The sequence below is a fragment of the Acromyrmex echinatior genome, chromosome 10, assembly GCF_024713525.1.
Source record: "Acromyrmex echinatior isolate Ae372 chromosome 10, ASM2471352v2, whole genome shotgun sequence".
In the NCBI taxonomy this organism is placed as follows: Eukaryota; Metazoa; Arthropoda; class Insecta; order Hymenoptera; family Formicidae; genus Acromyrmex; species Acromyrmex echinatior.
In genome coordinates, this window is record NC_141861.1 from 3,751,251 (window position 1) to 3,774,010 (window position 22,760).

The 22,760-nt window shown below is 33.0% G+C and overlaps 3 protein-coding genes across 4 annotated transcripts in view; 2 read left to right on the top strand and 1 right to left on the bottom strand.

Moving 5' to 3' along the window:
- The first annotated feature begins 52 nt into the window (after window positions 1–52).
- LOC105146045 (cyclin-dependent kinase-like 4) lies at window positions 53–6,523 on the top strand. Of its 2 annotated transcripts, none has more exons than XM_087410591.1 (6): window positions 53–2,548; window positions 2,679–2,941; window positions 3,152–3,346; window positions 4,413–4,698; window positions 5,253–5,592; window positions 5,989–6,523. In XM_087410591.1, exons 2-6 carry the CDS (start codon window positions 2,774–2,776, stop codon window positions 6,293–6,295), a joined length of 1,296 nt encoding a protein of 431 aa, XP_087266717.1. In that variant the 5' UTR covers window positions 53–2,548; window positions 2,679–2,773; the 3' UTR covers window positions 6,296–6,523. The 2 variants fall into 2 exon arrangements, with proteins under 2 accessions (XP_087266717.1, XP_087266718.1); XM_087410592.1 differs by having other exon boundaries at window positions 53–2,416.
- A 995-nt stretch (window positions 6,524–7,518) lies between these two features.
- The window catches only part of LOC105143331 (uncharacterized), an 83,905-nt gene continuing 68,663 nt past the window's right edge, over window positions 7,519–22,760 (top strand). The window contains exon 1 of the mRNA XM_011051606.2: window positions 7,519–8,922. The gene's annotated coding sequence lies outside the window, so the exon portion shown is untranslated. The remainder of the gene's footprint in view (window positions 8,923–22,760) is intronic.
- Actbeta (inhibin subunit beta) overlaps window positions 15,284–22,760 on the bottom strand; it is a 30,159-nt gene continuing 22,682 nt past the window's right edge. The window contains 4 exon segments of the mRNA XM_087410637.1: window positions 15,284–16,013; window positions 16,493–16,670; window positions 17,375–17,603; window positions 18,342–18,562. Of these exon segments, the coding sequence (XP_087266763.1) occupies window positions 15,773–16,013; window positions 16,493–16,670; window positions 17,375–17,603; window positions 18,342–18,562 (869 nt within the window). The 3' untranslated portion in view covers window positions 15,284–15,772.

Consider the following 22,760-nt stretch of genomic DNA (forward strand, 5'->3'; position numbering starts at 1 on the left):
AGGGGTTCCTGTTCACTCATTACTATTGTCTCGCGAGAAAAATACAATAAAAATTCTTGTAAATTATATTATATATAAATAGAAATATATTTCAATAAAAAAGTTTTTATAGTTTAATAGAGTAGACTTACATAATATAATAGACTTACATAAAATATACCGAAAACTATCTTTTTTGGGGGAGAAATTAATAAATCATATTTATATTTCTATATATATTGTTAATGCTAGCTGTGAACATAATTAAATAATTATAATTTATTATTAGTTTATTATTATTATTAACTAATATTTCATTTTCAGATATTAATTAACGGATCTAGAGGAATTTTCAATATATTTTGCAAAAATTTTTATTGTGCATTTTCTCGTTTCTGACAACTGACTACAATTTGAAATAGTAGTGATGAATAAACAGAAACCTTAATAATTATAATTATAATTATAAGAAAATTATATTATGTGTTATTAGTTATTACATTACGTATCATCTCTATTACGCAGCATTTTTATCATTTTACTACAAACACATTTCAAATTAAAAAAGATTTTTAAGCCATTGTAGTAAATGTTCTATGAATTACATAAAATAATTGATAATGATGTATTTAATTATAAACTGTAAATAATTACGTAATATGCGCACAATCAGAATGCTTTTATTGTTCGTCGAGGAAAGTTGTATGATATAGATTGTATGATAAGTATGTTGTAATGCACGTACACGCGTTATTTATATTGCATCGGTATTTTCACTATTTAATGTTAGAATCGCGTTTTTTGATTGAAGGACCGTTGACTATGCCTTTGGTCACGATACCAAGAAAAGTCACCGAACTCACCTATAAATAAACTTCAATTGCTATTCGCGTGTATCGATTACGCTCACCGAGTTGCGGCAACAAATCGCTATGACGCGAATCCTTTTTGACACGACAGTAGGGAAGTTGCAATCGTCTGAACGATCATCCGAGTTGTCATCGATACGAGGATCGAACCGAGGAAAACCGTTCCGAAATTCTTGCTTTCACATTTCAATGATTTTATTCTTTCCAATATTGCACATTTGACAATAAAGTTGATTGAATCTTCATCCCGATAATACGTCCTGTTGTGTCGCTCAAGATACATAGAAATAGACAATCTGGGTTTGTTTTATCTCAAGGAAACTTATGATCTGACATGCGTGCGAATATCGTATCATAAAAAATTTATTGTAAAAAAGACTTACTATACACAGAATTGAACCTTCATCTAGTTTTCTGGCGTAATATTGATGACGATAATAAAAGTGCTGACGGAATTTTAGCTTTATTTACAACATCTAGTACTGGCTTTTGAGGTCTGATATACTTGTGATATCGTATTTTTATTGTTGGTAAAGTGGATTGAAGGTATTTCGGTATCTTTTTGCAATAATTGTATTTGCTCGTGGAATACAATGAATTGCTCTTAATAGAAATTTTTTGACGACGATGAAATCACAAAATGCTGAGTATATTTTTAATAACGAGACCTGTTGTGAACTTAAGGGTTACAACAGCTAATCAAAATAATATTCGAGCATTTTGAGAATTTTCCTAATTATTTCAATGATTTCAAACGTTATTCACAAATTATGATTTGATTTTGTTTTACTTATTTTATTACCTTATTTTATTCAAAAATTTAGAAGCTTAAAATTTCCTCTATTTCGTTATCAAAGATTATGTATGTTCTTGAAAGCAGCTTAGAATGCATGTAATCGTGTTTGTTCGATGCATATTTTTTTTATCTTGATCTCTAAATCCATTTTTATATCTATTTTTATCTATCATTTTTAGAATATTGATATAATTGATAGTTCTGACTTTCTCTCAAAGAATTATATTAAAATTAAAAAAGTGATTCAGTCAATACAGCTAAGTAAATACAGTTATTTGCGATTGTTATGCATATGATATTATTATATATACGAAGAGAATAAATATTATATATTAGCATTGATATTATTGATAAAATTGATTATCAATTTAATAATGTGATACTATTTTCAGGTTCGACAGAAAATTGCAGTTTAGTATTGAATAATAATAGGCTTACAAGTGTAAGGATGAAATGTATAAAATTTATAAAATTTAGTAGAATAAGATTCTAATTTAAAATAACGATTTTTATTTTGCGTCCTAGAGATTGCTAGAAGTGTCCTTTTTTCTTATGTTTGACCCTTTATTCCTTTAAACCGGTTCACCTGTGCCTTCCTCGAGCGAGGACTACCCCTTACTAATTACCAGCAGATCGATAATCATCGATAAGGGTCGTGCACGAGGCTTTTCGGAGCAGTCCAGGCTCGTCGACGAGCGAGGCAACATTAAGAATTGTGGTTTCTTCAATCGTATCAAATATACACAAGATTGTGACATTATCGTGTTTATTTGTTCGTATATCTTGAATTCGTAGCATTTTTGAATATTTTTTGTAAAAAGATATTAAAATGATAGATTTTGAACGTAAATTGATTAAGATGTGTGATAGAAAATTCAAAAAATTTAATATCATTATTTAAAAGGTAAAAGAAATTATAAAAAATTAATTTAGCTTGGAATCATTTAAAAGTAATTGTAATTGTGTAACAAAAATGATTGATTAATTATCATTCATACACAATATCATAATTAAGTAATCAATTTGCTTTTCAGTGTATAAATCTTGATAAATATAAAAAAGTTTATTAGTAACTTTTTCGTAACGAAAAAAAATTGTGAAATTTCTTACTGCCAACTTTGTGAGTAAAATGGAGAAATATGAAAATATTGAGATAGTAGGCGAGGGAAGTTACGGACTCGTGATGAAATGCAAGCATCGCGAAACCGGGCAAGTAGTGGCGATAAAAAAGTTCTTGGCGACGGAAGAAGATGTACAGATTCGAAAAATGGCATTTCGTGAAATAAGGATGTTAAAGGTAGGTATTAATTATTAAAATTTTTATTATTATTGTTAAAGTCTGTGTAATGTATTATACGAATTACGCTCGTTAAATTTTAAACCTGATTGTTTTATCCGATAAATAAAACGCTCTCTGATATTACTTTATAAAAATAGTTTATGTTTATTAAATGTTTATTTAAGATAATATTATTTAATATTTAGTAAATAGGATGATATTATTTAGAAATTACGTCACGAGAATTTAGTGAACATGATCGAGGTGTTTCGTCGAAGAAAACGGCTTTATCTCGTATTTGAATATCTTGATCACACCGTGCTCGACGAATTGGAGGAAAACAAAAATGGTATCGATTGGGAGAAATCAAGGCGATATATTTTCCAAATACTTCGTGGATTGGACTTTTGTCATAATCATAAAGTGAGCAAAAGTAATAATACTATATTTTTGTTACACTGTAAAAAAATGTTCTCACTGTAATTACATACTTTATTATGATTATCTTCACATCTCATATCACTATTTTAAGATATTTTTAGAGTTGCATGAAATATAAATCTTATCAAAATAATATATATATATACATTATTATTTATATATAATAAAATTACAATTGTATTTTTTACTAAAAATCGCAATTTATTATTAGGTGTTGGAATTAATTCGTAGCGTTTTTTAATGAAAGAATGTTATTTATTTCACATGAGCATTAAAAAATACATTAATGAAAGTACTTCCCATCACTTGTAAAACGCTACGAATTAATTCCAACACCTAATATAATTCATTATAACATTAAAAATCAATCTACAATAAAACATAAATTTTGTCATATATTACATATATTATGATATTCTCATATAATTTAATTTTTTAAAGAGTTACGTGAACTTCTTAAAAAGTGATTATTTTAATAAATAATATTCAGAGTATATTTCATGCTAAAATTTTGATTAATTTATGCAAACTATGTATCTGAGCGCATGATGATGTACTTCCGTTTATCAGCAACCTTTGGCAATAAATACCACCTCCCTTACGGTAAAGTTCACGGCCGTGACGCTTAAATTTCGAGTTGCAGTAAACCGTGCATGTATAGTAACACGCGACGGGGTCGGATACTTAATGAATGATAGCATTGTAACAAACGAGGGCAATGGTTGCCGCATTTAGTCGAGCTCGACTCGGAAAGTTCTAGCGTTAACAGAAAACATTACGCATTTCCCCGTTTGCATTAGATTTTAAATGAGGATTCTACGAACGGAATACAATCTGCATCTTATCATGTAATTAGCTTGACCTTTTTCCACAAATAGTTCATTCTATTTTGACTCTTCTGCTTTTAGAAATTTAAAGATTTCTTCAGCCACTTTTCAGCTCAAGAAGCGTTCGTTAATATATTCTATCAGACTCGCAAAGATTTAATTATAATATTTTCTTTTTATTTGTCTGATTTTAATGAGATAGAAGGTTTTTCTTTCGACAGATCATGCATCGTGATGTAAAGCCTGAGAATGTGCTCGTATCACCGAACGGCGTGATTAAGCTTTGCGACTTTGGTTTCGCACGGTATATCACTAACGAGTCTTGTACCGATTACGTGGCGACGAGATGGTATCGCGCACCAGAACTTCTCATCGGTGATTCCAAGTACGGTAGAGAGATCGACGTCTGGGCGGCCGGATGCATCTACGCCGAGATGGTCACCGGCCAGCCTCTCTTTCCCGGCGACAGTGACATCGACCAGCTGTATCGCATCACGAAGATCCTCGGTGAGGATGGATGATAAATCTTGTTAGATAACCGAAGAATTGATAAAATAGTTTATTAAAAATTCTCTTATATTTTTATTTATTATACAATAATATAAATATTGGAGAACATAAAGAAAGATAAGCATTTTGTAGATTTGAAATTTTTGTAAATGATATGGATCTTTATATTCTTTAACCTTGTTGTTGGACTTACAATTTCAATAATAGATACTTAATTTTAAAATATATTATTCATGCACAATTTTTTTTAACAAAACTATTGTAACTTGATTAATTTCTAAATTTGCTTTATTTAATTTAGTATGTCGTTAAGTGCGAATTGCTTATTTACTGTTAAATTCATATAATGTTAAATTATATCTAACTTGAATTATTTTTAATCATATAATCGTACAATTTTTTTATGTTTCAAACAATTATATATATATGGTTAAATTATTAAATAATTATAAAAATGGAGTACCTAATCACAATTACTTTATCACGCAATTATAATCACAAATATCAAACGCTTCTCTCCGAGAATTGTATCTAGCAATATATTAAAACAGGTCCTCTTTACAAATCGATGAACGGTAGTGGCAAACATATACTCCGGCACACAAAACCTGATGAGACTGTTAGTTTAACACGATCCACGAGTCTTCGAAATCTCTTTCCAACGTGGAGCTCGGTGGCGATTGATTTTTTGACGCAGTGTCTTCGTACAGATCCTACTTTCAGACCGAAATGTCTCACGTTGCTGCAGCATCCTTTCTTCTTGCAAGACAATTTCGCCGACAGGTTTCTCAGCGAGTTGCAGCGACTTGTCGTCAAAGAATCCGCGATAAATTTGCTCGGAACCAAGAGAGCGGAATCGTCTTCTAGGATCTGTCGTAGCAGCATTGGAAGGTTGACTTAATGATTTATTAATTAATTTAACTGAAACGTTGATTAGTTTATAGATAAATAGTAACTTTTATTTATATTAATAGTGAAAAATAAGTTATTAATTCCATTAAAAATATTTTATTAGAAATATATATGTATATACATATATATTTCTAATAAAATATTTTTGTGTGTGTATTTGTGTGTGTGTGTGTGTGTGTGTGTGTGTGTATAAAATGTATTAAATATTGTAAAAGCTCTAACAGAACTTCAGAATACATAAAACTGTTATGATTTCTTTGATATTTTTTTCAGATTTAAATTTTATGTTTTTCTTTTTATTATAAATAACTTGCATTTATTTTAATAATACAATTTAAATATTTAAATAATAATATAAATTAAATTTCTTTTTAGATGGCAAATGACGTTGATCAAAGAGAGACGAAATAACAATACGGAATCTGAAGCCATGGAAAGCGAAAATTCGCCAGAAGATCGTCGTGTTAATACGAATGCCGCGAGTAAGTTACAAATAAATCGACCACGCGAATTGCGTTACTTTGGACCCGTCTCGGTAATACCAAACACCACATATATTCGACGACTGGAGCACAAAGGGCTTCTGATTCCTGAATCGAAGGGCTGTGTGTTGCCAGCTCTGACATCAAAAACGAACGCTAAGAGGAAAAAGCTTGATCTGCTTGGAGTGAAAAATCGTTGATCGTGCTCAATAAAGAGCACATTTCTTTTTTGCAATGCAATATTGATAATTGAGGAAGGAATGAGAGAGAAAGCTGTACAGAGAAATTCATTATGCGCGAGATGTGGAGCGTGTACATATCTTATATTTTACATCTCTGTAAATGGATAAATGTAAATGTTAAATGTCGATAGTATGTTTGTAAGATGCGATTTATTCGCTGTAAGAAAGAGAATAAATACTGAGAAAGTTTCCTTTTATTTTATACCAAATATACCGCAACATGTAAATATCTATATCTTCATGTTTCAGATTTTTTTTCGAGCAGAGAAGAGTGTTCCGACATCCCGTAAAATTTAAATATTTCGCATGTATATTTTAACCCTTTAATATGATTTTTATCTTTTATCATATACGATGAGTCTTTCATGTCTGGATTAATTTTCATCACTTTTACAAATATACAAAAATTATTAAATAATTATTCTTACATATACTTTAACATCTTTAGAAAATATTTGTAAAGTTGTGTATTTAAAAAATAAAAAAGTATAGATTATTATTTAATCGCGTGCTTCTAGTATTTTAAAGAAAAGAAATGCATAGAAAATGAAGAACTCATCATTTATACTAATAAAAAAGGGTTAATATATTCTTAATTAAAGTAAAAACATTTTAATGAAGTAAAATATAATTGTCGGTATTGTTTAATTAAATTATAAAATGATAAAACTGTCCAATAATGGAATTATGCGTTCAAATTCATAACTATATTTTATTCCTTCGATTTTTTGTAAATTTTAAGCATAATTTTAAATATATTAAAACTTATTCGAATTTGAATTAGGGTTTAAATAACCATATCTCTGTTAAAATCACTTTCAATTAAACGAAATGAAGTTTAATCAAATTTTAAACTTTTAATTAAATTGTTAATTGATACAGATAATTCTCGAAGCAAAGTAGATACAAAAAATATTCGATAATAATCATCGAATATAGAACAAAATATGCAGGGTATTTTTACAAAAGATTGAATACGCAGCGACGAAAAAAGAAAAGAGAAAAAAAAACGAAGTTTAGCCTTGGCGTTTGTTTTCCCGCCGTGCGGGGCGCCATGTTTACTGCGTGATCATTCATCGTCATTCGTGCGCGAAACCTCGAGTTGGTAAGCAACACGGCGAAGCGCTCCGCGTAACTTCGTATTATTTCTCGATCGCGACAAGTACTTGAATCGTGATTCTATACGGATAATTAATTGAGGATTGTATATTCAACTTCAGCAATCAACAGCTCCTATAGTCGAATCGGATCGTCGAATCTTCTCGTCCTTATTGAAAGATAAGCGTTTCACTCGAATCAAAGACCGAATCGAAATATCAAAACGGAGGAAAAAATGGCTTACAAGTAATAACCGCTTCATTATTATACTTCCGCATGATAATTATTTTTCTATCGAATATTATTTTCATTCGTATATCTCTCCTATAATTGCACCTCGAGCTTCTCATAATTTTCGTTACAATTCGTTCATGTTTGCATCGAGAAGCGTGAAGTGAGGCACACAGCACGTTTGTCAAATAATTCGAGAAACGGAATATTTCAAAATGGCGCATTTTATTTTTGAAAAAAATGCAAGATTCGAGTGGTAATAAGCGAATCGGTTAATCGCGGTTGAAGATAGTCAAACAAAGCTACCTGTTTCAAAATCTTAGATGTGATTGGTCGGTTTGCTTCACTACGCGTCATCGATCTCGCAAATATTTCGCGCGCGACAGTTAACGCTCGACGACAGTTAAACGGTTACGGTGACGCTCATTGTTTTCTTACGACGCACGGCGTGCTTTGTTTATCCGAGCTGTGTGTCGTTTCGCGCGGGGTCGGCGCGGCGGCGGCGGCGGCGGCGGCAGCCTGAACGGTCGTTCGTGGCGTCGTATTACTGCGTATTACTCTTCGAGACGCGACCATGATAGGTATTGAGAGATGCCGATCTGCAATTTTCAATAATTAAATCAGCGGATCATCAGCTATCGCTATTCCGCGATTGATTACTTCCTGCAATTGATTATCATATTAATGATAGCTTTTCATTAAGTTGGTATTTGGCGTAGTTGACGAGTACAAAATTTGTTCGCGTTGCTTGCACTTTTAGCACTCGGAATCTTCGTTCTCTCTCTTTCCTTCTCTCTCTCTCTAATGCTCAAATATGTACTTATATGTACTTATCTCATTTCAAGTGCGAGAACTTTTAGGAATTTCAAGCAATGCGAACGAACTTTATATGTCATCAAACGTGCAAATTCGGCATTTCTCTCTTTCGGAAACTTTTTCGTCTTCGAAATTGATTATTCGAACTGCTGTGCTAATTAGAAACTCACAAATATTGACTGGATTATAAATTTTGCGGTTCTTTTGTTTTGTAAGAATTCTCCTTTTTTCGCGATATGATAATTGATAATTTATGCGTCATATGCGTAAGGAACATGCTGTGGGAAATCGCGCTTTTGTAGTGCCGGTTGCGCGAGTGATATTGTGTGAGACATTCAAAAATAATCAAAGATGAGGAAGCAGAATAGTCAACAGCAGCAGAAGTAAGAGGAAGAGCAGAAAGAGAGGACCTGAAAGACATCGTTGTTACTCATCGCTTGGTGAGTCTCAAAACATGTTTTATTTTCATTTTAATTAGAAACGCAAATCAGTTTTCGTTTTTTTACGTCGATTTTTTGTGAGGTTACTGCGGTTTAAAAATCCAGCGCGTGTATTTTTTGCATGTATAACTTGACAAATGCGTAAAACGTTAATTAAAAAAACATGTATGTGAAAAAATGTATGTCGCTATCAAGAAATGCACGTGTTTGACTTTGCATTATATCGATTAAATTGTTGATAAAATTGTCAATATATTTAGAAAAAAATCTTGAGGAAATCGCGGTAAAACTATCTTGATTTTGTTTAAAAGAGGAAATTTTATCATTTCCAACGAGTAATTATGTATCTGAGCAAGACTAGTTTGCGACAAATATCGTCAATAATAATTAAATACGAAAGCAAAATAATTTTGCAAGAATTGGTTTCCATTCTTAAATTAAAAATCAATATATTATATTTAAATTATAATATATATTTCAATTGAGAAAAGTCGTAATGTAATGGCCTTTGAAACGAATTGAAAACTATACTTACTTCTAATTTTTTTTTCTAAAGAATGCAAAAATAAGCCTGTCTCGAAAAAGAATGGCTTAATTTTCATTTTTTAGGAGTAAGATTTTAGAATGAGATTTTCCCTAAAAGTTTTAAAGGATATTTATGTTTCTGATGACTCTCTCTCTCTCTCTCTCTCTCTCTCTCTCTCTCTCTCTCTCTCTCTCTCTCTCTCTCTCTCTCTCTCTTTCTCTCTGATACAATAAAATAAAAAATTAGGTTAGTGAAAACTTATTGAGAAGAAGGATATCATTTGAAAGGAATCGGGCAGTATTTTTTTTTATAGAAAATAACTTGCAACCATCTGACATATTTAAGGGGTTTTTATTTCGGAATTGCATCCATCTTTGAAATATATAATTAATATCTCGCAACGGACGCGTTGACCCTGCAGCAAATGCGACGGGAAGAAAGAAGGAATCTTCGCCGAACGCGAAAAAATCACCGACACACATTTTTTTGTTTCTCTCTTTTTGTTTTTTTCTCCCCGGCTGACGCCGTGCCGAAACTGAGAACTCGAGAAGATGAGAGAACGTGATTTTTCTTTTGGTATCACTCACTTTCGACGTTGATTATCCTAGCGGGATAATCGTCACTACATTTCGCTTCCTCTTTCGCTCCATTTCTCTCGCTCGCTCTCTCTTTCCTCTCCCATTATCTCCCTTCTTTTTTCATAAACTAAAGTTATATACAATTAAGTATTTCACGTACTCGACTCTTAGAGAATCACAAGTCTAGCTGTATATTTATTAAATAATACATGTATAATTATTGCGATTAGATTTTTGAAACTAAACCATGCTTGAATTGTTGAATGTAGCAATTTAAAAGAAATATTTTTTATACCTTTATACTTTTTAGAGTCTACAATTTCGAGCAAATGGCGATTTTCTTCCAATTTACTAGATTTTCCGAATTTCAAGACAAAGTGCTTATTTTCGAAACTTATTACGTATAACTGCAAGGATTATTTTAAATTATTATACTTGTATAATTATATCGGAATATATATATTACAGGGTGTGTGTAGAATTTCCGATTGCCTTTTTTTATATTTATATTGCAGGACACACAATAAACTTCTTTCGCATTCTCTCTTTCCTTTCCCTTCACTATCTATCTCTCTCTATTTTTTTTTATCACGCACACGCACACAAAACACGCATACACATACGCACGCGCAATCGTTTTTCCATCGACTTTTGCATCTCGTCCAGTATTCAAAATCGCTTCTAACTATCACGCGAAATCTTCTTTCTTTCCAATCGACTTCGGGAAACCGATTTAGACTTGTTATTCTATCTTTAATCGCAGACAAATTTTGCGCAGATTTCGGACGATCCTCTCGCAAAAATAATCCGCTCGTTGGTCAGCGGCCGGAGAAAATTCGCGTAACGAATTCGCTTCGTATTCGTGGAGGACCGTTATAAGGCACTTTTACCTGCACTACGAAATTGTATCGTTAGATGAACATGACGCGTGTACGCTAATAAATATATCAGTATTTCTCGAAACTCACTATTACTATTCGCTAAACGCAAAAATACGCGACTCGATACACAGGCTCCGTGACGAGAATTCGCTAAAAGGCATTTAAGTGCAAGGGCACTTGCTTGAATTTATTCGCTAATTGCGCGTTTATTTATCTTTCCTCGCAAACACTTGTAAAACATTTTTTTTTTTCCCTACGTCGTTTTGAGCGTCGATTGGATTTGCGAGGGGAGAACTCATCCGAAAATGCGTCTCCGTCAGTCTAGAATCGGAATTTCCAAAGCCGATAAGTGTGATAGCACGCGCGCGCGCGATACCTGGTTGATATTTGATAATGCGCGGCATTCCTCGTGGTAGGAAGTCTCGTTCCGCCGAGCGGACGCAATCGCAGCACAGGTCGCATCTTCTCGAAGCTCGAAAAACTCCTCAAAAATCCTTCCCTTTTCGCGGAAGTCAGTGCAATAGAGTGTCAATCGCGTCGTGTGTATTTTCCGCGGCGTCGCACGCATCCAGAGCGGCGACCATCGTCGCCTTCCAAGTTAGCGGATAATTACTGGAAGAGAGAGATAAAAAAGACGTTTTTTTCCATTTTTTCTTTTTCTTTAAGTTAATTAATTAATTAGTTAGTGGGTTAATCTACTCGAATACTGAGATAGTGACTTTTCGTTTATTATTCTCGCGCAAGTAACACGTAAGCAATCTATATAAAGTCAGGAACGATAATACGAGAGGAATTATGAATTTGATTTTCTCCTTTTTCTTCTTCTTTTCATTTTTTTTTTTTCGTATTTAAATTTATGCTCACTGGGTCGAGAAGGTGACGTATCGTCGCCCATCGGATCGGTCGACGAGATCAGCGTCTCCAACAATCACAAAGTGATTACGTTTACACGAACATCCTTATCAATCGGGTTTAATAATATTCATAGTTATGAAATTTGCCAATCGTAGCGATTCCTCTGAAAAATGGAGTGACTGTGATCGGCCAGTTTCTAATTACGGATATTATCAAATCCGATTAAGGGTATCCGTGTAAACGTAGTCAATGACTCAAAGCGTCGAATACCTCTCACTTCCTTTGGAATTTGTTCTTAAATTAAAGAGGATAGACTTTCGTCGACCCTCAGCCTTGATGCCTGCGCTCCGTTTATCTTATAGCATATCATTATTAATATTACCTTTTGTGTCATTAAAGTATTAATATGAATATTATCAATATCTTCAGTATTATATTATCGGTACTCTATTATGATTATTATTATTAGCATTATTAATATATTATTGTTCTTCTTATTATTATTTTTGTTATGTATTAACTGTTAATTATTAAGTTATTATTAGTACTGTTATTGTTGTTGCTGTTGTTATTTTGTTATTATTGGTAATATTTGTAGTAATATTATATATTACCATTATAATCATTAATAATATTAATATTATTGTTATTATTATTATTATTATTATCATTGTTGTTGCCGTTATTATTATTAATATTACCACCATCATTATTATTAATATTATTATTACTGTTATTACTAATATTATTGTTGTCATTATTATTTTTATCATCATTTTTATCACCACCGTCATTATCTTTTTTTCATTTTTTATACATTACGATCGGTGCAATAGTCGTAAACGCACTCCTTGAGCTTATTAAAGGCTTTTTTTTTCTTTATCGAGACTTGTACGCACTTATAGCTTTTTCCTTCGAAAGGAATTAAGTAGAAAAAAGAAGTAATAGTAGTATAATAGTAGAAGATGAAGAAGTAGAGGAATTCGAAGAAATGTTCCTTAACAGTGCTAGAAATACGCTTGCTTAAAGTCATTCGTAAACCATGGACGCAAGTATAGTTCTTCTTTTTTCTAGCTGAACGGCGGAATGTCTCTAGTCATATTTGTCCATTGAAGGAACGATTTTGCTGAGGTATCTAACAAATTTAGCCAGATGTAAATCTGAAAACAATTTTGTGGATCAAAATAATTAAGTAGAAAACTCGAGCGTGATGAACAATGCTGCAAACATTCCAGCAACTAGCTTGAAGATTTTACATAATCCCATACAGCACAGATTATTCCAGCAATATTACAGCAATGTATTGCTGCAAGCTGCCGTGCTATATGGAATTATTTTCATAGTCTGATAAAATTACTTTCAGATCTGTATTTAGCTAAATTTTTAGATACTCCAGCAAAACCGTTCTTCTCGTGTAATTTTTCCTCTCAACACACATACATACTTTTTAATTAATCCTTTCTCGCACGTGCATACTTCATTGCATACCCACGCTCTAACAATTTGAAAAAAAAAAAAAAAAAAAAAGATCAGTCAAAATCGTACCGAGGAAATGGACAATTCGGCAACTCGATTCTAATTTTCTACTTCCGAACTCTTTCGCGGTTAGATTACACCTTCGTATCGTTCTCTTCTTCATCACGAATTTTTCTATGATCCATTAATCACACCGTTCTTCATCCATCGCAATTTACTTTACATCGTCGATCGAATAAATACAATATTATGTTATCGCGTTGTTCACACCACATTCGCCATTATTGTTTCATTACTTAAGCTTTACTTTGATAATAATTTAGTAATAGTACGACGATACCTTAATAAGGCCCAGTAAGGCTGCGTGGGTCGAACGTGACATTCCCACGAAAAAAATTTCATTTATATCTTTAAGTTTTTTTTTTTTCTTTAATCGCGCGCGTCGCTTTGGAACAATAAATCACATAGATACATCTCATCTTGAGATGCATTCAATGAACTGGTTTGGAAAGAAAATATGTGCCACCATCCGAAAATTGTCGTCTCATATTCAAGGCATCTTTCTCTCATTTATTGTCGCATTATTGTTTTCCCGCAATTACGATCATCATGCACATTTTTCACTTTTTCTCTTCTCATAATTTCCAGTTCCTAAATCATTTTCTAATTCTCGACGATTTTGCCATTAGAAACTATCTAAAACTTAGGTCCGTTTTCACAATATACGATTATCTAAAGATTAAAGAGATTACTGAGATTCATCAATGAAATTCATTTATGAATTTTTTGGTAACTTTTAGGTAACCATATATTGTAAAAATAGAGTAAACTCAGAGTGAATTGTCACTCTTAAAAATTGAGCCACTCTTTTTCAAGAGCTGGATCAATTTTCACTTTTTAGAGATTCCACTCCAAAGAATTTATAGAGCAGCTCGCAATTAGACACATTTTCGGCGTACGCATTTCAGTGGACTTTCGCAAGTTGATTCCCAGCAGCAACAATACAATTTATTTTTTCATTCAGATTAAGGAAAATTGCAAAATGTTCTTAACATTACGGCACGAGATCGGGCGCGCGAGTGTAAGAATCCCTCTTTTCGATCGCGCGCACCGAATATTGTCATATATTTTTGCATTTTACGAATTACATCAAATTGTCGGTGTTTGTAAAAATCGTCGAAATATACGCACGCTCGCAGCACCTCGTAACCGATCATAGTCCTAGGGCCAAACCTTACGCTTAGTAATATAATTAATAATAATATTATAACTTTTCTCTTTAGCTTTTTTTTAACTTTGAGTACTCATCTCGCCCATCTCTCGTTTCCAATCCCCGACCCCGGCACACTGGATTTACGTGTATTTATGCGTTATTATATAGGTGTGTCGGTGTATATGGCTGCGTATGCGTGCGTGCGTACGTGTGTATTATATATTTATAATATATATATATATATATATATATGTATATTTTTAGACTTTTAAATAGCATTTTTATTTACTTTTTAAACCGTTATTTTCAGTACTAAGTTTTTGCATAAAAAACAAGGCAATTAGAGAGATTGAGTTTCTTTCTCGTCTTTATACTTAATGCGCGCGCGCGCCCGTACGCGATATTTCGTTTGAATCACGTCATGTGTATGTATGTGTCCGAGAATGTATATATATATATATATATATATATTTATATAATATATACATCTTATATATAATATATATATATATATATATATATATATATATATATAGATACATATATATATATATGTATAATCGTAAAAGTCACGTCTTTTACTTTCAATCGTTTTTATTATTCTCTCATTCTCACTCACTCACTCTCTTTCTCTTATTCTCTCATTCTCATCGCGCAACTAATAAAGAAAGACTAAGCTCTTGGGTAAGAATACCGACTCTGAATACTTTCTCGCGAATACTATCTCCTCTCTGCCTTTTACGATCACGTACAAATAAACCGGAGAGATATAGATAAATATATTATATATGCGTATTGTAAACGACGCTTTGAAATCGAGACGCCGTGTCTCTTTTCTTCTCTTTTTTTTTTTACAAATTACCAACCGGTAAGGTCTACTCTACGTACTCGACCGTTCTATATTTTGTATATATATAGAAAGGCCAATTTTTACTTTATCATCCCACGCGAATCGCGCTCGAAACGCAATCGCATTGACGTGGCGTATAATCTAGCAAAATTACCTAGTTCTTTTGACTATCTTTGCATACATGTCTACCCTCGGGTGTTTTTAAGAAACCACCCTCGCGCGGACCACCGTTCGAGCGCCGCGCGCTTGAATATTCGCACAGTGCTCGATCGAGTTCCGATTTATCGGTTTCTCATTTCTAATGCGAGATAATTCTCACGGAATTCGGACGGTTTCTAAACCGATTTGTCGGATCGAGTCCGAGCTCGCGTTTATGATTCCGCGATCATTTCTTTGTCTTTTTTTTTTTTTTACAAGGCAGAAGCACGACGATGTTTTTCGACCGTGCTCTTTCGTCTCCGTGTCGCATTTTTAAGGACAACCACACTCGTCCACTACCATCTTCGGTAGGTCTCTTTTGATTATATTCGAGTCCGGGCCGTAGTAGATGAGCGACATGGGTGAGAACTTGAGAGGCGCGCAGCACGGTTGCATGCCGGCCAGCCGATCCATCTTCCGGTATTCCTCAATCACGTGGGTGTAATAGTTGAGAAACGTGTCCGGCGTTCTGTGACCAGCCGCGCAGTCTCCTCTGCAGTAATTGGCGTAGTATCTGTCAGGGAGATCATATTAGCGTATCAGTAATGATACTCGTATATCACGTTAATTTTCAATCTAGAATGTTTTTCTTTTGAGAGAAAAATATATCAATTGATAATATATTATTACTGGCATTAGAACTGATATGCATTTTTATGAATAATTAGATAATTTATATACTAAAAAATTACTAAATTTTAATAAATATATTTGTTGAATAATTCTAAGTATAAATATTTATTAAATTTAAACATATATTTATTTGATACAAAAACCGTTATCTTTTTTATTTAAATATATATTTACTTTATGTATTAAGTAAATGTTTATTCAGTAGTACTATTCAAAGAAATATGCATATTAAGATTTATTATTGAATTTTTTTCAGTGCAGATATTGGTCAAATTTGAATTTGAATGCTTAATCGTTGTTGTAATTATGAATAAGCGAGTAATTATATAGGAATTATTTTATGCTGTTCGTATTACTTACCCCTGAGGAGCGATAATCCAATCGTCCCACCCAAGCTGAGAAAAGCTGACGTAGAACCTCTGCTTACAGCATTGACCTTTTATCGCGCCGCTGCACTCGATCGCTCGTCTTCTAACGCGCTTCGCGGCCGCTGGATCTGTACGCACGACTAGAAACGGTCTATCCGGATCGTGATCGGCTGAAAGGAAGTACTTTTTAATTACAACGTGTTTCCATTTGAGACCGAAGTATAATGTTATAAGTAATTGTAAAACATTATTTGATCGATCACGTCAGACCAGTAATATTTTTCGACAATACGATCGATCGGAATGCTTCAACCTTCTCAAATAAAACAATTAATTCAAAATCTCGTAATTATCTCTAATAAAACTAATTAAAATCGAAATTGTTATTTTTTTTACGGATTGAAAAAAATATTTGAAATCTTAGCTGCTTGTGAATATCACCTTGCAAATTTGGAAATCATTAAAGAAGAGCACATCCTGTATGTTGTAATAAAATGAAAATCATTACAGAATTAATGTTATAGTAATAATAATTAATAATATTTCCATGCTAGTTTTCAAGATGACATTCATAACAGTATTCGAATATGTATATAGATATATAAATCGATTAGATCAGAGGTCGGTAAACTTTTTCTGTAAAATAGTTATATAGTAAATATTTTAAATTTTATTTAAAAAGAGTTATATTGATACTTATGTAAAAAAGAGAAAACAAATTTCCTCACATTTTTTATTATACACAAAATATATAAAATATATAAAAAATTGCGTTTGTCATACAAAAATAGATGACTTTGCTGATTCCTAAGTTAGATAAATAAATTGACCGCGAACATTTGTCAAATTTTTCGAAATTTTCGTCAGGAATTACCTTTCGAATTTAGGGACGACTCGATCACGTGCGGCGAATGTCCATCGAAGGTCGATACGTGGACATGCGAGCCGCACCCGCTGCAGTCGACGAGTAACGTCAGTTTATCTTTCGAGTAGTTCGTCGTGTACCATCTGCTGACGACCTTCGTCACGTCGAATTTCTGCCAGCCGAGCTGGCCGACGTTCACAACAAGAGATGTCACCATCTCTAAGTGTTGCCCGAGTTCCTATAGATTGAATCGCTCATTTAAGAACAAAAAAATTTTGTTCTAACATAACATAATATTGTAAAGTTGTATTGTGATACTTTTATGTGTCTTAAGAGATAAGGAGTTATATATTTTTTCAAAATAATTAATACGATTGCAAGAAATATTTCGGTTAGATATATTTTTTAATTTCTTTTTTAATTATGCGATTAATTAAAAGAATTGAAGGATCAAGAGAGCGTATTAAAATCTTGTTATTAAAGATTTGCATAATTTCGCAAGAATAACTGATTCACGCAATCATTTCGAGCGGACTCATAGACCCGAACTCAATATATTGCAAAAAGAATATTTACATTTATATGAAAAAATAATTTTGCAGAAATATCTAAAGATTTAAAGATATAGATCTGAAAATTTTATTGCATCAAAATAATTATGTAGAATTCTCAAGCATGATGAGTGAAGCTATAAAAATTGTTGACATTCTAGCAATCAGCTTGAACGTCTTACTCTGATAATCCAGCAAAATTATTTTCAGATTATTATGTATATTTAGCTAATGTTAGATACCTCGACAAGATCGTTCTTTTCGTGTAAGAAAAATAAAAACTAGATACATACACGTGTTTAATACGAAATGAAACAGAATAGCAACACACACAATTATAGCGCTTTTTTATTTATATTATTTAAAACAAAGATTTTTATGAAATAATATTCTCATTTGAATTATCGATCAGAGGAATGGATTACCTTGCCTCGGAGATGTGTCGTATTACCGCAGTGCACTCTGAATACCCAGAGAGTGATATTTCTTTGGTTTATCTGACTGTGACGATGATGCTGATAGTGATGGGCATGCTTGAGCTCAACTCTCGCCCACAAGGTGGCCCTTTTGATTCTCAGAGGTTCCAATGCCGGTTCGCCACTCGACATCGGAAATTCCAGCAATGGCTGGCCATTCAACGTGTGCCCTGTAATAGAAAAAATATTTTAATTTTTAGGAAGATTAGATAAAATTAAATACAAAATTAAATAAAATTAAGCTTGCTTTAAATAATCATAATTTGCATAATTCTATTTTGATGTTCTAATTCAAGAAATTAATTATTTTTAAAATGTCCACGTTGCATAATTAGAAGCACGAGACTAAACGTTTTGATGGGATAAATATTAAAGATACAGCCATTTATATATTTTCGATAAATTAGTAATAAAATATCGAATATTTTTATTTGAATATTAGCAATAGATATGAATCGAATATAAAGACAGAGAGGGCAATTAGTATTCACAAGAAGAAAGAATCTCGAAAATGAAGCGTTAATTATATGCATCATGTGCAACATAATGTGTGCAATTGCTAATTTCCGGCGTGTTCATGATAAAAATGTCGCGTCCGCATGGATAGGTTTTTCCAGACTTCGTTTTTTTTCTTTCTCCCTTTTACGATGTACTAGAAATTACGCGCCGGACTTCATTTACATACAGGGTGTCTTATAATATTCAAGCTTAAATTTATAATAGATTCCCTGTTGACATCTCATCGAAAAAAAAATTAACGCGGAAAAAATTAACAGGTCAGTATTTTTCAAGTGTTTTATATCAAATATCTTAGTAATCAAAACTTTGAATTAAAATTTTAACAAATTGACTTAAATGTTCTATTGTTCAATTGTGTATTATTATTCAATCAAATAATGTTCTAGAATATTCTATTATTCAATTATCGATTCTCTCAAAAGTCGACTACCTCTGTCAAAACGCGACCGAAGAACGACTTCTTAATCAGTTGTGGTATCAAAAAGCAGCATGCTTCGATGTTTCAAGAGAAAGTCCATTCCTAAATTGAGCTTAGAAGAATCTAATCATTGTAATTAAACTTCGCACTTCCCGCAGCCACCCTTTATATATGTACGCGCATACATATATAGGTACACACAGAAACGTGCGGACACGTACACGTGCTGCGTTCAACGCTCGTTCACTCGAAAGCATCGCTTCTCGTCTCTCTTCTCTCTCTTCTTCGTGGGGGATGTACGTATACACCTGCTCGCGTCTGTGTGGCGCGTGTAGAGTGAAAGCAGGGCGGCTTCATCCTTTAACGGTTTGGTGAGTCACGGACCGGGGTGATTCGGGGTAGGGATAAGCACAGGGTGTCTGCCGCCCGTCTGCCTTCTGCCTTTCACCGCGCACCCCTTCGTCGTAACCCTCTATCGCCACCACCACCACCGCCGCCGTCGCCGTCGCCGCCGCCACCACCCACTCGCACCCTCGACTCCGCAGTCAACTAGCCGTGTCGCTCTCTGCGCTACGACGGCCGATATACACGCGATTATATCTGCCGCTCGTTGTCTTTGCGATTGTAATGACTTATAATGACCAGTAACGTCACGCGAAAATTTGCGGCGTCTCATGGGGATGATTCGTAACGATTTGCCACGACACGAGATAATCGTTTGCGATGAAGCTTCAGAAAAATATACTGCGATTTACAACATCTCGAACATTTCGCAGAGAATTTTCCCTTGCTCTCTATTGTAGACTTTTGACGAATAATCTTCAATCTTCTAACTTTGGAATGTTTCAATTAGATACGTGTATAATATGCACGTGAATATTTCGGAAGGTCTTCTGATAAACTATGATTATTATTGCATGAAAAGCATATAAAATTGCGAGAGCAGATTTAAGAATTAAATTGAAGAGAAATGAAATATTGCAAAAAATGACATACATAGATTGTAAGAAAAATTAATTTTATTTGATGATCTAACTTTTCGTTTAATGATTGGATTATTTTAGATAGAAGATATTTAAAAAGGCAAAATATGTGAATAAAAGAATTATAATATCGTAGACGATTCTAGAAAAGAAGATAAGGAAGGTTTCAATCGATTTTGCGAAATTCAGGGAGAGCACAATGGAACAATTTCGTAACGTTCTCATCCTTCGCGAAAGCACCACGCCCGAACATACTCGACTCGATCTTCTTTTAGAAGATGGAATCGGGAGCGATGTAATTTTTGTATGATAAAATTGCTACGGATAACTATACACGATAATAATTGAATTTCAAGAATATTCAGAAAGAGATTTTCTCTAAATTAAATAAAATTGAATTCTATCTATTTAATCAAATTGAACTGAACAATTTAATCTTGTCAATTTTTAATTATTTTCTTTTATTTATATTTTTATTATTGATTTAAACATTTTATAAATATTCTATTTCTATCAAAAATATGAATACGATATCTTATTGCAGATGCGAAGCTATTTTCTTCTTTTTTTACGGAAAGAACAGTTTTATTCAAAAAATATTTACAATTTTAAAATAATTTTCTTAGACTGTCAGAATAATTATATTATAGGATTATAGCTCAAGAATATCAAAACTTTTTGCAGTATTGTTTATTATGCTTGAGCGTCCCATATAATAATTTTGATAATCCAATAAAATTAAAAAAAATTAAAAGTTATTAAAAAATTTATCTCTATACTTTTAAAATTATTAAGTGTTTTTGCGTATACTGAAAAAATATTTATTATATTTATATCTTAATAATAAATTTTTTAAAAATATTTATAAATAAATATTTACTTATAATAAATATTTACTCAATGAAAAAAATGATAATTAAATTAAATTAATTTTCTTGTATCAAACAAATATTTAACATTCAATAAATATTTACTTGCAAATATTCAAAGAAATATTTGTAATTAAGATATATAGTAATTTCTTTTCAATGTAGTAATACATTCGTATTGGTGTATACGCTTCAATGTTTGTTAATGTTTTACATTATGAATTAAACGCGTCTAAACAGAGGAACAGGATAACGTTTTTATCTCATGATTTAGCGAGAGGAGATTGAGGCGGATATGCGGATATGGAGGAAAAAGCGCGATATAAAACGCGGCTCCAGAATGCTCCACGTCCTTGGCACATGATCGACAACAAGAGTAATAAGGATTTTTAGTGGTGGAATACTTGTAGCACGATCCCTCACAAGACACCGAAATTATGCGTTGGCTTCCTAAACTGGCATCTCTCCTTAGCACACCGAAAGTCGTTCATTTTCTTCCGATTATATTCGGATTGAGAAACATAACATTTTACATAAGAATTAAGGGTCGATAGAAAGTAGCTTAGTGAATTTTATAAGGACCGGATTGTTGTATCATCTCTGTATCGCGTTCCCACAAAATTACAACATTCGTGTAACCGTGGATTCATTTTTCGTTTTTCAATTTAATTCTTTCTCTCTACATCTTCCTTTCGTTTACGGCGGCCAAGTATTGTATATGTTTAAGTCGTAAAAATTGAATATCTGCGTTACTCCGGACAGACACATTCTTATTAAAATCGCCATGCTTAGTGGTTTAAATAAAACGTTGAAATTTCGAATTAAATAGGTCGCTTATAGTCACTTATTCTTCGAGATTCGACATCTCGATATGATTTACTCTGTCTCGACTTTTCGCTCTGCATAAAGAATCTCGTATCTTCGATCTTCCGCACGATCTCCTACTGGGCTCTCTCTTTTGGGCCTTCTCTCTCTCTCTCTCTCCTCCCCTTTCCCACCCTCTCTTTATTTTTCTCTTTCCCTCTCTCACCCTGGGTCGCGTGTTCTACATTTTCGTAGTTCGATTTTCTAACGGCCTCGCTCGAGTTTCGAGTGCGTCGTCTGTCGCACATTTCGAGGTCGGTACATCGGGTGGTACTTTTGCCCCCCGTGCGCCGCAATGCGACACCACCACGGGAATCTGCGCCCGGTTTCTCTCTTCTCTCACAGAAACGACGAGACTTTTTTTCCCTTATGACGAATATCATTCCGAATAAAATTCACACGAATGAATGGTCGACAAACGCCTGGCACTTTTTTGTATGCGCGTAATGCCAGAGCAGCAGAACTATCGCGGCTTCAGTAACCGACATTTTCCGGGATAGGTTGAAATCGGGGGTTGAAATATTTATTTGTACATTTACTTCGCAATTTTTAATAATATTTTTGTAAACGATTGCTTTCCGATCTTTCTAATCGATTGATTTTCGATGTAATTATCGCAAATCAGGTGATTTCAGAAATTATTCTCATATCAAGCTGCAGCGAGTATTGCTGTCAAAATAAATTAATGACACATAAATTGAATTAATAATATAAT